Source organism: Lethenteron reissneri, chromosome 56 (assembly GCF_015708825.2).
Source record: "Lethenteron reissneri isolate LAM-NWPU_2019-01 chromosome 56, ASM1570882v1, whole genome shotgun sequence".
NCBI classification, from domain to species: Eukaryota; Metazoa; Chordata; class Hyperoartia; order Petromyzontiformes; family Petromyzontidae; genus Lethenteron; species Lethenteron reissneri.
Window position 1 is genome coordinate 4,073,490 of NC_083834.1, and position 16,615 is coordinate 4,090,104.

Genomic DNA, 16,615 nt, shown 5'->3' on the forward strand with positions numbered 1-16,615 from the left:
GTCGACCTAGGGGAGACCCAGGACTGGTTCAAATAATCGTTACTGACGTTGGCCATGAGCGGGAATCGAACTCGGGTCGCCGGGTTTGTAACGCAGCTCGCTAACCACTATACACAACAACAACAACCGCCATTCGCCACTAAGTGGCGGTGACATCACCACGACGCTTGTGCCAGGTCACACACACACACACACGCATGTACACACACACACACGCACGTACACACACACACACACGGACGTGCACACACACACACGGGGGGGGGTCACCTTCCTTCCCTTCCCTTCTTCCCGCCGTGGGTTTCTCACCCGAGGTGGAGCCAGCCTCCTGGAAGTCGACGTTGCCCAGGTGCAGCACCCCGGCGACGACGCGGAAGAGGTTGAGCTTCTCGTCGCGGTTCAGGCCGATCTTCTCCATGGCCTGGCACATGCGCGCGTAGTCCCGCACGTCGTCCAGCATGGGGTCCTTGAGCGCGCCGCCCTGACGCAGGTGCTGCCCGGTGGGAGGGGGCGGGGGGCGGGGGGCGAGGGGGGGGGGCACCGCCATCACAAACCGCCGCAGTCAACGCAGCGCCGATCGCCACACGCACGACGCAGCTGCGTGCCGAGCGACCGGCGCTAGGATTGCGCGACTGTCGGGAAAGCCCCCCAGACCCCCGGGCTCGTCACCTGCCGCAGAACTTCAGGAGACACGCGGCTCCGTGGTCTCGGGCCACCTCCCCCCCCGTACCCCCCCCACCCCCCCCCGCCCTCCTCAGTGCTGTCAACTCCTTCGAGAGAAAAGTCAACGGATTTGGTCGCGTTCGCTCTGACGAATTCCGTCATTTGGGAAACCCCGAAAAAAGTGACAAAATCGCTGTCGCCGTGACCCTGCCCCTCCTAACTCAATCGTCCACCCTCTCACCTCCCCCTGCCACTACTACCACCCCCCTCGCTCGTAAGTTCCCCCGACAGGTCTGGCGAGTCCGTTGAGGCTATGCGGGGGGGGGGGGGGAGAATCTTTGTCTTTCGACGCCGTCGCTGCACAGCACCGCAAAGCACAACCGTGATCAAACACACTCCACAGCAGGGCGGCGCGAGGCCCCTCCCCCCCCCCCCCACCTGTGCAGCCGGGTGCGGGACAAGAGGCACGGGCTCGGAGCCGATCATTATCCCGACTTCACCCCCACGCGTGACAGCAGGTCGGACAGGAGAACGCGGGGGACGTGAAACAACGCGGCCTCACGGGAAAAGGTAAAAGTGTCGGGGGGGGGGGATGGGGGGGATGGGGGGGATCACCGCACCACAGCACGCGGATGGAGCGCAGCGGCCAACGTCGGAGTTTCACACCGCGAGCCCGCTGCCATCGTCCCAACGCCACCGGATATTTAAGCGTGTTGCCCCCCCCCCCTCCCCCCACCGCGTCTCCTAAAATACCGCTCCGTTGACGGCGTCATCCGCGCGAAGGTGCGTGATTTCTGAAAGTCTTTGTTGCCTACATTTAATAAAAATCACTGCGATGATTTATAACGGAGGTCAGAGCTCGCCGGTGTCTATCTGGCGCGATTAGCTTGGGCATCAAATGATGCGTGGATTTTACCATTTCACGTCGATCCTTACAGACACCGCAACGCGTGCCCCGAATCGCTTGGTTAAGAACCGTTTGAGCCGCGAGTTGCCAAACGTCGGTTGCCTGTCGACCTGGTTGGAGGCGGCCACAGGAACCAACTCCGTGGTGGTCAGCAGATGGGCGGTGCGGCAATATAAACTGTAGGAAATATAAACTATTTTTTATTTTGCCACTAAGCTATGTAGCTCTTTTTCAGAAGCGACCTGGCTATCATCATGTGGAAATTTATAGCAGCCAAATACTCTAAACGCGTGTTACTAAATGTGGAGGAGAAAAACCGGAGGACCCGGAGAAAAATCCACGCGACCACGGGGAGATGGACATGCAAACTCCAAATATACAGCAGCAGGCGTCAGGGTCGGGTATCAAAGCCACGGCCTCCTGTATACCAGGCGAGGCAGTCAACATCTCCCCACCGTGGCGCCCCAATGATATCCATTGTTATATTATTATATTATGTTATTATGTTTTATTATTTTATTACTTCCCTTCTACGTGACTTTACCGAAAGAACCAAGAAGATATCCATTGTTGTAGTACACTCCCACGCTCCCTCGTCTTCGCTCGCCGTACCTTCGCCAAACCCGCCACATCGGCCGGCGCAGTAAAGTGGGGGTGAGGGGGTCCAGTGGGGGGGGGGAAGGGGGGGCGGGGGGGAAGGGGAAAGGGGGGGGAAGAGGGGGCGGGGGGTCTCCGCGCATAGACGGCGACTGCCCCTAAACCCCTAAACCCATCGGGCTGATCCCCGAGCTGGCGTGGGGACGCTCGCTGTGTGAAACCGTGACGTCGGCCCGGCTCGTCGTGGCATTTTACCGAACCGGGTGGCAGTGGGGGGCGGGGACGGGCGGGGGGGGCTCACCTCCGCCTCCTTAGAGCGCGCGTGCGGAGGGCACAGGACCGACAGATTCAGTGTGCACCACGTGGAAACTATTAAACTTGTCAAATATTTATTTTGTATTTTACTCGGTCAGGCGCACTGAGCTGCATAGCTCTTCTTCACAAGCCATGGTTAAGTAGTCATAATCATCATCGCCATCAATTATTATTTATACCGTGCCTCCCATGCAGTACATCTAGATGGGCCAGTGAGCGAGTGAGCGCAGACCAAATACGATCTCCAAAGACTAAACTATAAAGTGAACTAATTTTATTTCACCAGGTAAGGCTCATTCAGAAGAGACTAGGTCACACGTAATGATAGGCCAACGACATGACATCATCACGTGGAAATGCATATCAGCTAAATCCTATCAACGTGTGATGTTGATTATAAATGAGGGGAAAAACCGGAGGACCCTTAGAAAAATCCACGCGACCACGGGGAGAGAGACACGCAAACTCCAAATATACAGCAGCAGGCGTCAGGGTCGGGATCGAACCCACGACCTCCTGTATACCAGTCGAGGTAGTTAACATCTCCTAGCCACCGTGATGATGATGAGAGAGAGAGACACGCAAACTCCAAAAATACAGCAGCAGGCATCAGGGTCGAGATCGAACCCACGACCTCCTGCATACCAGGCGAGGTAGTTAACATCTCCTAGCCACCGTGATGATGATGAGAGAGACACGCAAACTCCAAATATACAGCAGGCATAAGGGTCGGGATCGAACCTACGACCTCGTGTATACCAGGCGAGGTAGTTAACATCTCCTAGCCACCGTGGTGTGGACAACCTGCGGGCCGCAACGCAGATGCCGCAGCCACATGGCAATCTTGCTCTATCTGTCCGAGGATGTCCCAGCTGTACTAATTCATAGCAAGAGTGTATTCGGGTTAGCTGTGCTGGGGAATTAGTCCCAATTGGTTTAATCGGCCCCAACCTCCTCCCTCATACAGTTACCACCAGTGCGACCGATTACAATTACCAACCGGGAATGGAACAAGTTGTGGAAACTTGTCTATGGGACCTGTTTGCCAGCATCGGAAAAATTATTTCCAGAAAGGGTGATATCTATTATTATTTTTCATCACTGTAGAAACATCCATGTAGAGTATTTGGCTGCAATAAACTTCCACGTGATGATAAGCCACTTCGTTGAGCTATCACTTTGTGGCCAGGTCGCTTCTGAAAAAAAGAGCGGCGTTGCTCAGTGGGCCTTAGCTGGTAAAATAAAAAAGTTTCGATTTAAAGCTTTCGTGACTGCACGGATTCGTCTTCTTGGTTCTTTCGGTAAAATCACGTAGAAGGGAAATAAAAAAATAATTAAAAAATAATAAAACATAATAAAATAATTCTCACGACGTTTCGGCCACAACGCAAGCAGCCGTCCCTCAGGTGAAGACCAGACCTGTTTAATTTTTTTTTTATTATTTCCCTTCTACGTGACTTTACCGAAAGAACCAAGAAGATGCATCCCTGCAGTCACGAAAGCTTTAAATCGAAAGTTTACACACACACACTCGCCCGCAAAGTTCACTCATCATTTATGACACTTGTTTACGCAGGAAAGCCACACATGGAGTCTCTTAGAGGGTTCCTGCCAATATTTTTTGTCGCAGTTGTGGGTGGGCGTGATGCTGTTGCTGCTACTCTAGTGCGATGGATCCCCGTTGAGGAATTGGTAGGTAGATTTTTTTCAGCACTGGATGTTTTTGTCAAACAACCAGTTACATTGTTACGTGGTTGTCTTTGGCCGTGGGAGTTGGTAACCCAGAGATAACCCAAGCAGAACAGGGGGAGAGAAAGCGAGAGAGATAGAGAGCGAGAGCACACACAAACAGAAAGGCGCCCGATACAGGAATCAAACCGAGGCGCTTCTTGCCACGAGGCGTCTTGAGGGGCGGCCGCATTTAGATGCTCAATAAATAAATCCACATTGCGTCGCACTGACCCGCACAGAGACCCACTCACAAAAGTCTCAGTCTTCATACAGAGACCGATAAGAACCCATAGATTCACATCGAGACCACTTATGCCCTCATAAAAGTAAATGTGCTCACCGTTTCCCTGTGACAAACGGTCGCACGGAACCGCGATATTAACCTCAAAATTGTATTGAACTGTGCTGCTCAATGCAGGCCAACAGGCTACACTGTCGGTCCATATCCTTCAGGATCTTCAACTCATTTCTTGACGGCTGATTTTTGTCTTCAGTTTGTCGTCCTGACCCCCGCACTTCCGATTAGCGCAGTTGGCTACGTGCGGTTCGAAATAGGTTCCACACACACACACACATACCCACACCACCACCATATCACTACCACAGCCAACACCACCACCACCGCATACTAGATTGAAAACTAATTTTGATTTGAAGCTTTCGTGACTGCAGGAATCCATACTCTTTGGTTCATTCGGTAAAGTCACGTGGGTACAAATAAAATAAAATAAATCACTATCTACGAATTTTTTTCTACCTACGTGACTTTACCGAAAGAACCAAAGAGTATGAAAACTAATTTCTAGAATGAAAACGCATTTCTTTGGAATGGCGTTTTACGTCCAGTTTGTTGTCCTTCGCCCCCGGCACCTCCGATTAGCCGGCTACGTACGGCGCAAAATAAATTCAACGTACGCACGTACAATATATAGGTACGTACGTAACGCCGCCGGCATGAAGGATTTAGCAGGGGACGTTCGAACGCTCGGAACACCGTAAGACGTTAGGCGTCGTCAAAAAGAAACGCCATCCGACGACAATACATCAGCGGGTCGCGACGTGAATCGCTGGAGTGGAATTTTAGTCGGAATTATCTGCCCGGCAAAACCTTGGGGGGGGGGGGGGGGGGCAGTGCCGAGTAGTCGGCCGATAACGGGCTCCCCACCACGGGATATTATTTATCCGGAGCGACTCGTTTGGACGTGACGGGCAGACCGGCGTGCTCCTCTCTCCGCACAGACGGGCTTCTCACCCCCCCCTCCCCCCACCACGGACTTATTGTCGCGGGAACAGGTGAATCACACCCACCCTGACATTCCAATTTTCCTCTCAAAAAAAAAAATACGTGCCCCGGAGCGAGATTAATCCCAGATATATTTTTTTCTACACCCCCCCCCCACACGCACTCTCGCTTGGTCGTAAATCCCAATTTGGAACAGAGGGCCCGGAACGTGTCGGTTACGCGCGGGTGGTAATTCCGCGCGTGTGCGCATCATCCTCACTCCGCGCATCTTCTTCTTTTTCTTCGCCGCGCTCTCTTGAGCTTTGTTGCATTCCCGGAGTAATCTGCAAACTACCGCAGGCGTCTCTGAACCGCGCACGACCTTAGCAGGAGATTAGCCGCCGATTAAAAAATGCTTCTCCTCAACGGCCGCGCTGCTGCCACCGTTGCTCAATGTTCTTCGCACGCGTTGATTTCACCAAGGCAAGAAACGCACGCCGTCCAAAGCATTGCAGTTCCCTTTGCAAAATCTTTGTTTATCCTGGAGATAATCCGACGGGCAATGAAGCTCTTTTTAAATCCTTTATATTAAGTTCACTTGCGCGCTTGCTTGCGCGCTTACGTCCGTGCAAATCTTTCGGTCGTTTTTTAACCCACTTCCCGTGATCCAATCGAGCTGACATTTTCCACACAGACTCGGTTGTGCGTGACAATTAATGTTCGTGAAAATTTTTTCCAAAATTTTACACTTTTTAGGACAAAAATATTATACTTAATTACCAATTGCTTAATGGTGCCATGCAATCATCTGACCCATAGGTGGCAGCCATCTCAAGCCAGAGGACGAGAGAACTCTAGCCGCCACGCATATAAAGGATTTATAGTGAAAAACTTTGTTTTTACGGGTTATACTTGTTCACGGATGTGTCCAGTCAGGGCAGGGTCAGATCGGTACGACAAAAAACGACCAGAGTGCCAAGTAGAGGAAAGGAAAGCAAGTCACTAAAAATAAATACGTAACGCAGATAAGTTAAAATTGCATAAGGACACCAATTCTCAAGCTTGGGCAAGGCAGCAAAACAACAGCTAGAACAGTCCCAGACCACACCAAGACGACACACAGTCCCTCTAAATAACACTTGCACATTAAAAAGTCACTTTCGATACGATGGGTCATGTACGTATGTTTGTTGAACGTCTTTCGCACCGTACGTAGCCAACCGACCGTGCTAATCAGAGGTTGCTCGGGGGTGGGGACAAGGGCACTAAACTTAACTCTTAAAGCAGGATAAAAGTTACACAAATCACATTTGTGAATGCAGTTGCGTCCCTCTTGCTCAACTCACTTGGATAAAATCAGATGGCACATTTGGACTCGAGAAAACCCAGCTTTGTGTAAACCCGGTAACAGAACGGCAGCTCGTTCAGCCAGCAAGGCCTCACACCGAGTCTCAGGACTCTTGTTCAGGAGGGTCCTGCCAAGTGTTTTTTGCAGAAGGTGGGAGGAGGCGACGTTACTACTGCCGCTGCTGTTTGTGTGATCCCAGGTGGAGAAAAGTTTGCAGTTAATTGTTCCCGCACCTCCGATTAGCACGTTTGGCTACGTACGGCGCGAAAGAAGTTCAACATACATATATAAATACATTACTATACACTACATACTACACTACTATGCACTGCACTATACACTAGTCTTTACTTCACTACTTTAAACTACACTACACCACTATACTACATAAAAAAACTAATTTCTTTCGAGCTGCTTGTAGTTGTGTTTAGTTTGTTGTCCTTCCCCCCCACACTTCCAATGGGCACGGTTGGCTACGTACAACGCGAAAAAAATTCAACATACATACACACGAAGATACACTGCATACTACACTACTAAACACTACTCTATACATCACTACTATACACTACACTGCACACCACTAATATACACTACACCACTAAATTGCATTGAAAACTCTTACAACTGCTTTTTTGTACTCTTTGGGTCTTTCGGTAAAGTAACGTAGATAGAAAAATAATTTTTAAAATAACGACGTTTCGATCGCAACACAAGCAATCGTCCTCAGGTGAAAAAACATTGCAAGGGAGCTGCTGAAGCAGGTTGTTACATAGGCCTAAGATGGGTGCAGCCCAAGGGTGAGTGGGGCCGGGGTTAGAGAGGGAAGATCCAGGACACCCCAAAGCTGTTGGGCTGGCCGTTGTATTGATGAGAGATTAGGGTGTAAATGTAGCCACTGCCACATCGAGGAATGTAACTCAGTCGGAAATAACTGCTAACATCGGCAGGATGGAAACATCACAGCCAGTTATGACTTAAACTAGTCAATAACGTCCTTCCAATGATTGTTCAGTTTGTACCCATCTTCTCGGTTGAAATTTTGTCTGTGTTTATATATTTGGATGGCTTCATGAACGAATCTTTGTTGATAGCCAGTAGGTTTGCAGAGTACCTTCGTCTGGGAAAAATGTATTTCATGTGTGCCCACTGCGTTAAATCAATGATCAGCCACGGCCGAGGTATTGGTCCTACCGTGTTTCAGATCTGCCTTGTGTTCACGAACACGGTCCGAGACATGTCGCTTAGTTTCTCCAATGTAACTACTGCCGCAGCCACAGCTTCGTTTGTAGACACCGGGGTATTGCATGTCAGGGATCACATCCTTCACATATGGGATCAGATCACGAATTTTATGTACTGTATTGAATCGAACCTGGATCTTGTGTTTGCTCATGATTTTTTTAATATTGTTGGTAATCCCTGCTATGTATGGCAAGGTGATGGTTTTGATTGGATCCTCAGATGGTTCTCTCCCAACGGTTGGGATGATAGTGTCGTCCGAATATCCATTCATCTTGAGGGCTTGGTGTATGTGCTCCAGTTCACTTGCTCGGTGATGGTCGGAAATATGGTGTAGAGGGAATTCTTCTGGGCTGAATGGTGGTGGGAGTCAGGTTTTAGATAGGCATCTGTGTGAGTGCCTTTCCTGTAGACAGTGTCCCAATGAGCCATCTGGTCTCTTTTCGATTAAAACATCCAAGAATGGTAACTTGCCATCCTTTTCCACCTCCATGGTGAATTTGATGGATGGGTGTATGGAATTGATGTGGTTTAAGAATTGGTTCACAGCTGGTAGGCCATGTGGCCAGATGACAAATGTGTTATCTACGTATCTCTTCCACTAGGAATTACTTTTTTGTGTTTAGTTTGTTGTCCTTCCCCCGCACCTCCGATTAGCACGGGTGGCTAAGTACGGCGCGAAAGAAGTTAAACGAACGTACATGTACGTACAGCACTGCGACGTTGTTTGGTCAACACCGGTTACATTGTACGTTTTTTTTTTATCAATGGGAGAAGGACACCGAAGAGCCCGGAGAAACCCAATGTAGAACAGCGGGGGAGTGAGAGAGAGAGAGAACGTGAACAAACTCCACACAGAGAAACGCGCTCGAGACGGGAATCGAACTCAGGAGTTTCTTGCTGCGAGGCGCGAGCGTCACCATATTTCTGCACACGGTACACCACGTCCGGCGCGGTGCATCTCACTTTACCCGCGACTACGACTCACAAATCCTTACCCAGTCCGCCAACGGCACCCCCCGAAAATACCGAGCGAGGAAATTAAGCCGTGCCGACGATGATAGCCATGGTGAAATAGTCAATCATCATCACTTTTTATTTGTACCGTGCCTCCCATGCAGTAACATCTAGAGAGGCCAGAAAAAATGGAAAATAACGGGTAATTAAATTTTACCAGGTAAGGCCCACTGAGCTATGTAGCTCTTTTTCAGAAGCGACCTTCCCACAGATGATAGCCCAACGAAGTGACTTGTCGTCGTGTGGAAATTTCTAGCAGTCAAATTCTCTAAATGCACGTCCACTCTAAATGTGGAGGGAAAAACCCGAACACCTGGAGAAAAATCCACGCGACCCATGGAGAAGACATGCAAACTAGAAATATACAGCAGGCGTTAGGGTCGGGCACGAACCCACGATCTCCTATATACCAAGCGAGGTAGTTAACATCTCGCTACTATGGCACCAGACAAAATAGACAAAACAGCGTCAACCATTCACACAACAAACGAGAACAAACAAAAGCTGAAGAGCTAAGCTGTGCTTGAGACTCGGGGCAGGCAGAGGCATTTTTAGACACAGACATTCGGTTTGCGCAGTAAGGGCTGATGACCTATGCAGATCTTTTCTCACCGGTGTCCAGCCCAGACGTGGCCGTCGGCAATAGCGAAAAATTACACAGGGGGTCGCACGGGTAGGCGAATTAAACAATCATACGATTAATTAAACTCATACATAGACTCAGACTCAATCATGCACGAGTTCAATCGTACATAGACTCGAACAGAACAACGGACGAATATCTTTTTTTTTAAACGGCAACAGCGCTAATTATTATAACAGTGTGTTCTAGATTTGAAGCTTTCGTGACTGCAAGGATTCATATTCTTAGGTTTTTTCGGGTAAAGTCACGTAGGTAAAAAATAAAAATTAATAAAAGTAAAATAAAAACAAAATAAAAATCACGACGTTTCGGAGGCAACACAAGCTTCCGTCTTCAGGTGGAACCGTCACAGCACGACTGCTACAGCAGTCTCCGAAACGTCCTGATTTAATTTTTATTTTACTTGATTAATCTTAATTTTAATTTTTTACCTACGTGACTTTACCGAAAAAACCTAAGAATATGATAACAGTGTGGTTTAGCGGTGGCTGAGTGGCGGGAGAGGGGACGCGTACCTGGGCGCTCTTGCGGTTCTGGGGGATTTTCCCGTCCGTGTCTTTGCAGGAGAAGTAGCTGGTACAGCCTCGGTTCAGGTACTGCTCGGCAAAACACACGCGCACCACAGTTACACCCGGCACCGTCGCCGCGGTTACGCCCGGGAGCGTCGCCATGGGTACACCCGGCACCGTCGCCGCGGTTACGCCCGGAAGCGTCGCCATGGGTACACCCGGCACCGTCGCCGCGGTTACGTCCGGCGGCGTCGCCACGGTTACGCCCGGGAGCGTCGCCGTGGTTACGCCCGGCGGCGTCGCGGAGGTGCGGGAGTGCCCATCGGAGGTGCGGGAGTGTTCATCGGAGGTGTGAGTCTCAAGACCATTTTCAGGAGGGTCCTGCCGAGTTTTCACTGCAGGGGGGTGGGGGTCGATGCTGCCAGGCACAATCCCAACCGAGTTCAACCGAGTACAGGATTCCCTCGTCACTCGCGAGGGGCACGTTCCGGAGATGCTCATGAATAGCACATTTCGCGAATAGTGATATTGGCCTACGAAAACCTACCTTCTTAATGAATGACATTCAATGAATACATAAAAAAGCATTCTCTCTCATAGCTTTATCTCTCATCACTTTATCTCTCACCGCTTTACCTCATCACATTCTCTCTCATCGCTTCATCTCATCACTTTCTTTCTCCCCCTCTCTCTCGACGCAGCAGCCGTGCAGAGAGTTCCAGACACGATTCACGGACACCCAAAATCGCGGTGCTATGCATGCGGCTTCGTGAATGAGGGAAAACTGCAACGGGTTGCAACACGACAGGCCATCGTGTCCCAACGATGCTCGCGTCAACGCGCGAGCCGAGCCCGAGATGGCCGCGACAACGATCGGCGCGTTCCCGCGTGGGGGGGCGAGGGTGTCCGTCGCAGACTTTCGCACAAGCACGGAGACTTAAATCGAAGCTGAGGAGGAACAAAAAAAAAAAGGCACGAAACGTCGGCGACATCTTCATCCCCTCCGAGCCTCCTGCAGGTTCCAGAGAAAGTGAACAACAGCACAAAGGAAGGGTCATCTCGGCAAGAGCAGCAACACACACGAGAGAAAAGCACGGATGCCAAACACCATGGGATATCTCCTGAACAAAGGCACATCTCTTCGACAGAGCTCTACAACACAATCGTAGCATCGCAGACCCCGCGTGACCTCCTCCCTAACGCCCTCCACCTCCACCACGTAACCCTCCACATCGAGTCGACCTCAACACAGCCACTTCCACCACAAAACCACTCTCAAATGGCTTCCATAAAAGCCCGCCTCAACACATCCACCACAACCCTCCGCCAGGTTACCTCCCCAACAAAAGATCCCGCCACACAACCGTCCATCACATTACCTCATCCACATGACCCTCGATCTCTACTTCACAACTCTCTGCCAGATTACCGCAACTCCGATTAGCACGGTTGGCTACGTACGGTGCGAAAGAAGTTCAACATACGTACCTCCTCTACACGACCCTCCACCAGATTACCTTGACTACATGACCCTCTACCAGATTATCTCATCAAAATAGTTCTCCATCAAACAACCCTCCACCAGATTACCTCCTCCACCATGCAACCCTCCACCAGATCACCATTACAATATTACCTGCATTCTGCGACTCTCCACCAGATTATCTACTCAACAAAAGCCTCCATCAAACAACCCTCCACCAGATTACTTCCTCCACCATGCAACCCTCCACCAGATCACCATTACAATATTACCTGCATGAAACGACTCTCCACCAGATGATCTACTCAACAAAAGCCTCCATCAAACAACCCTCCACCAGATTACCTCCTCCGCCATGCAACCCTCCACCAGATCACCTTCACAACATTACCTCCACTGCAAACCCTCCGGACTACCACATTACCTCGCCTCTGCGCCCGGCTCGCCGAGGATATTGAGCAGGCGTCCCACACGAGCACCCCCCCCCTCCCTCCCCTCTGCCATCCACATTTAGCGCACTCGACGCTAGCGATGACTTAGGGGGGAGGGACGGAGGGTGGGGGGGGGGAGGGGGCGTGCGACGCCACCACGGTGGCCCATAAACGCTAGGACTCGGAGGGGTTAGGATGACTGCCCAGGGGACGCGAGGACAACACCACCCAGCACCCGCCCTGCGAACACCACGGAGGGGGGGGGGGGGGAAGACCACACCACCACCGCCACAGACACGGAAGGACCAGGGGAAGCGGAGTAGCACATGAGATGCGCGCGTGATGATAGGTTTGTTGTGGAAGGGGTCACTTTGCGTAGGGTCTCGTGCCCGTGCGGTCGGTGCAGGGTCGGTGCCAGCCGGGTGCCAGGCCGGACCCTGCACCACCAAATGTCGCTTCGGCCCAATTCGGTTCACTCTCCTTTGAGGGGAATTACTTATATGTTGGATTCCCACACGACAGCTCTATTGCTACTCCCCCCCCCCCCCCCCCACCAATGGGAGAGACGCTGGAGCCGGAAACACGTCCTAAACTTTTTGATCATCCGAATAAAAAAAAAAAAAATTTTGTCAGGATGCATGTCGTACTTCTTTCGCACCGTACGTAGCCAACCCGTGCTAATCGGAAGTGTGAAGTTTAGCCGTCGCAGGAAGTGACGTCACAACTTCCACGTCACACTTCCGTGTTTCCCCTCCCCCCCACTAACAATGGATTCATGTCCATGAGAGCGCCCAGGGCCAAGTTAAATGATCACGAAAATTCCCCCACCCCTCCCCCCAAAATAAAAAGTCAAACCCTAAACTCACCCCGAGCGCGCGTTGATTCTAAACCAACGTGGAGCCCTGTGTCGACCGCCACAGACTACGGATATGTTTAAACGGTAAAACGAAAAATTTACGTCGCGCGCGTCGGATAACGGTCTGATCGATGTTCCCCATCAGTCCCCCGTCCGTGTGCCTTGTTCACTAGCCTGGCACGGGGGTGTGCGGTTGATCAAGCGAGGCCTACTGCGCGCCGGGACTGAACCGCGGGCTCGTTGTCTGCGTCATTAAAAACGACCGTCACCGCACGCCGATTTTTACCGCTGCCTGCAATTCGCCGAGGCGGCATATTTGAAGCGAAAACGTGTTTTTCTCCCGATCGCCTTTAAAGTGCTCGCGAGCGGTAATGGACGGTGTTTCGCCACGGGGGCGTTTTGTCGCGCCGTTATTCGTTGTTTTTTTGCGGATTTTACGGTTACATTTGTTTGCGTTTTTTTATCGTTTCCCTACATCACCGTCTGTACCCTAATGTCCAATTCAGCACAGACAGACGACGGTCTAGTTCACTAAAAACGACTGCTCCTCCTAATTAACGCCAGTGGGCACCCACGTAATGGATTCTACTTGGGTGGCCAACGCTCAAACTGAAGGGCCGTCCATTCCGCTTTCTTTTTTTTGCCCGGGGAGATCTCCTTGGTTGCGCGTCCGCACGCCGCTTACGCGACAGAGTGCCGCTTACGCGTTGGAGTAAACGCGGAAGAGAGCGGCACTATCCGTGACCAAGTCGGTCGACGGCCGAACAAACGAGCGATCATCCCCCCTCCTGAGAGAGACCTGTCGACGCTCGCGACCAGACGAAGAGACAGCGAGAACGCCCGCGGTGGCCGCAAGAGGCTCGCTCCCCCTGTTCCCCAGAGCTCATGACCCCAACCACCACCACCAACCCTGGCTCTGGACACACCTGAGAAAGCACCCCCCCCCGCCATGTGAGTATGAGCGAGCGAGCAGCAGCAAGCGCCCAGCCTTGTTAGTGAAGCACCGCGGCAGCGGCCAGCAGCAGCAGCAGGCGGCTCCGCCTAACAGAGAGGTCATGAGAGGTCGTGTACCTTCCGAGAGCACAAGTAATCGGTCGCATCTGACACTTTGAGTGCACGCAAAACGATGAGGAAACCCACCGTCGCAACGGGAGAACACGTAAGGGCTGGAATCGAATATAAATTACGTGGAGGTGCGATTAACTGAGACACTGGAATGGGCTCCTTCTTCTTCGTGCGGCTGGGGAAAGCAGCTGTAGTTCAATGTCGAGGTTAGCGTTCCATTCAACAGCTTCAGGTGAGAGAGGGTGAGTGGTGGCGATGCCACGGGGGAATGGATCTCTCGGGGCCAGGAGTTCGGTGGTACGTGAGGTGATTGTCTAACCTGGGTGGTTGACCACGGTCACAATTTGAGCTAATCTCCCTCACGTTCCACTTACTAAACCAAAACTGTTTTATATAATACCAGGCAAGGCCCACTGAGCTATGTAGCTCTTTTTCAGCAGCGACCTGGCTATCATCATCATCATCATATAGACATTTATAGCAGCCAAATGTTAGAAATGCACGTTGATTTGAAATGTGGAGGAAAAAACCTGAGGACCCGGTGAAAAATCCACGTGACCACGGAGAGAGAGACGCAAACTCCAAATATACAGCAGGCATCAGGGTCGAGATCCAACCCACAACCTCCTGTATACCAGGCGAGGCAATTAACATCTCGTCCACCTTTGAAGCAAGTGGCCGCATCTTCCCTGGCCCTGTCCTCAAGCGGTCAGAATGAGCTGGCGGTACTCAAATTGCGATCGCATGTAGCGACAGCGCCCCCCACTGTGAAACCCCTGCAGAGAGAATCTGTGAAACAGTGCCCTCCCTTCGTGATAGCTACGAAAACGGCACGAATACCGTGCGTGATGATGAATCGATTTGATAACAAAACTGGCCAACCAACCCACTGCATGACCGCCTCCTGAGTCTTGAGACTCGGTGAGACTATGTACCTGTACGCTGGACTTCTTTCGCACCCTACTTAGCCGACCGTGCTAATCGGAGGTGTAGGTTTATTAGCGGCGAGCGTGTGCGTGAGTCTGCGCCGATTCATCATCAGTACTTAGAGCTTAGAGGCGCAGTCTAGGATAACATATTTTAAAAAGTAAAAACTGGAGGGTTGCATAAGGGTTAAATAAACAAAAAGTTACTCCAATGGTGACACTGCAACCTTGCCCCGGGGGATTTTTTTTGTTTTCTTTAAACAAATAACCAGTGAACTGTACGCTAACATTAGCATCGACTTTCCAAAGGGGACACCCCCCCCACCCCACCGCTTCTTACGAGCAGGCTGTAGAGATGAGAGCGTTAAGGCGGTCACGCACTCCGAACCACAGAGCAATAATATCGTTACGACTCATCGATCAAGCAGCTCTGCGCGGCGAGCGTTCCAATCCACTTGCGGCTCACTCCAACACGCTGCGGAGCGCGCGAGCTGGGAACCGCACGCGCCACCCATGATTTACGCGCAAAGGAGGGCGGGGGGGAGGTGGCATCGTTCCCCGGCGTTGCGAGAGGCTATGATCGACCAGGAATGGAGCGAGTTTCAGCTCGCCACCGCATTATGGGAAAAAGATATCGCGTTGTAATAAATAAGATGTAACGTACGGGGAGTAACGCGCAGTCCGCGATAAAGCGCGAGATGCGTACACAGGGCTGAACTGAGGGCGAGCGTGGGTAGCATTTAGAAGCATCCAGCAGCATCCCAAAGTCTTGTCGTGCGGTGATGCTATGCCGAAACGGCCGTACGACCGCTATATTCCCACTCGCGCAACGTAGCTCCGTTTGCTCGATCGAGTTGTATTCCAATTCGCATCCGCGTGATAAAATATGCATTCCTGAATACATTCATCATCGAGTTACATCCAATTCGCGTCATGAAAACATCATGCGTGACAGGAGAACAGACTGTACGGACCCCCCAGGTCAAACCAGATGACATCCGTCACTTTGGCCGAAAAGGCTTATCTACTGTATCTGGATGTCGTAACGTCATCAGCGGGCAAGTGCGTGGAGTGACGTCACCGCCGTGGCCATGTGACGTCACCGCAATGTGCCGTCACCGCAGTGTGACATCACTGCCGTGGCCGTAGCCTTCATGGTCAGGCCAGCCTCTGGCCTGGTCGCGGCGACGAGCGAGAGCGCAGCGCACACCCAAAGACAGGACAACACGAAAGCAGGTGAGACTTGGGACAGCAGGTAGCGCGGTTTAGCGTGGTTAGTAGGGATAGGGGGGAGGAGGTGGAGACAGTGGGAGACGGAGAGTCCACTTGTTTATGGCCTGGGCCCGTCGATTAGAAATCTGCGGAAGTGCCAGCGTCCTCTTTGCCACGGGCGCTCGTTCGCTCGTTCGCTCGTGAAGGGCACACGCACACAAGAGCGCGCGTGCACGCACCAAATTAAAATGGCTCCTGGGGTTCAGCAGGGCCAAGTCCCTGATAGCCGCAAAACTTTACACTGACATTTCACTTACGCCGGGTCATCGTCACGAGAGTCGCCGTGACCTTCCCCTGCGCAGTCAGATGGGACGGACGGACAGACGGACGGACGGACCTACCGACACGCCACACACGCGCGCACGGGAGAGCCAATGGCCGAGCACTT

General features: G+C 51.6%; 1 protein-coding gene across 1 annotated transcript in view; it reads right to left on the minus strand.

Annotated features, from left to right (window-relative positions):
* Positions 1-16,615, minus strand: part of LOC133356954 (unconventional myosin-VI-like) — an 89,528-nt gene that overhangs the window by 49,876 nt on the left and 23,037 nt on the right. Inside the window, 2 exon segments of the mRNA XM_061574674.1 lie at positions 310-493; positions 10,201-10,281. Of these exon segments, the coding sequence (XP_061430658.1) occupies positions 310-493; positions 10,201-10,281 (265 nt within the window).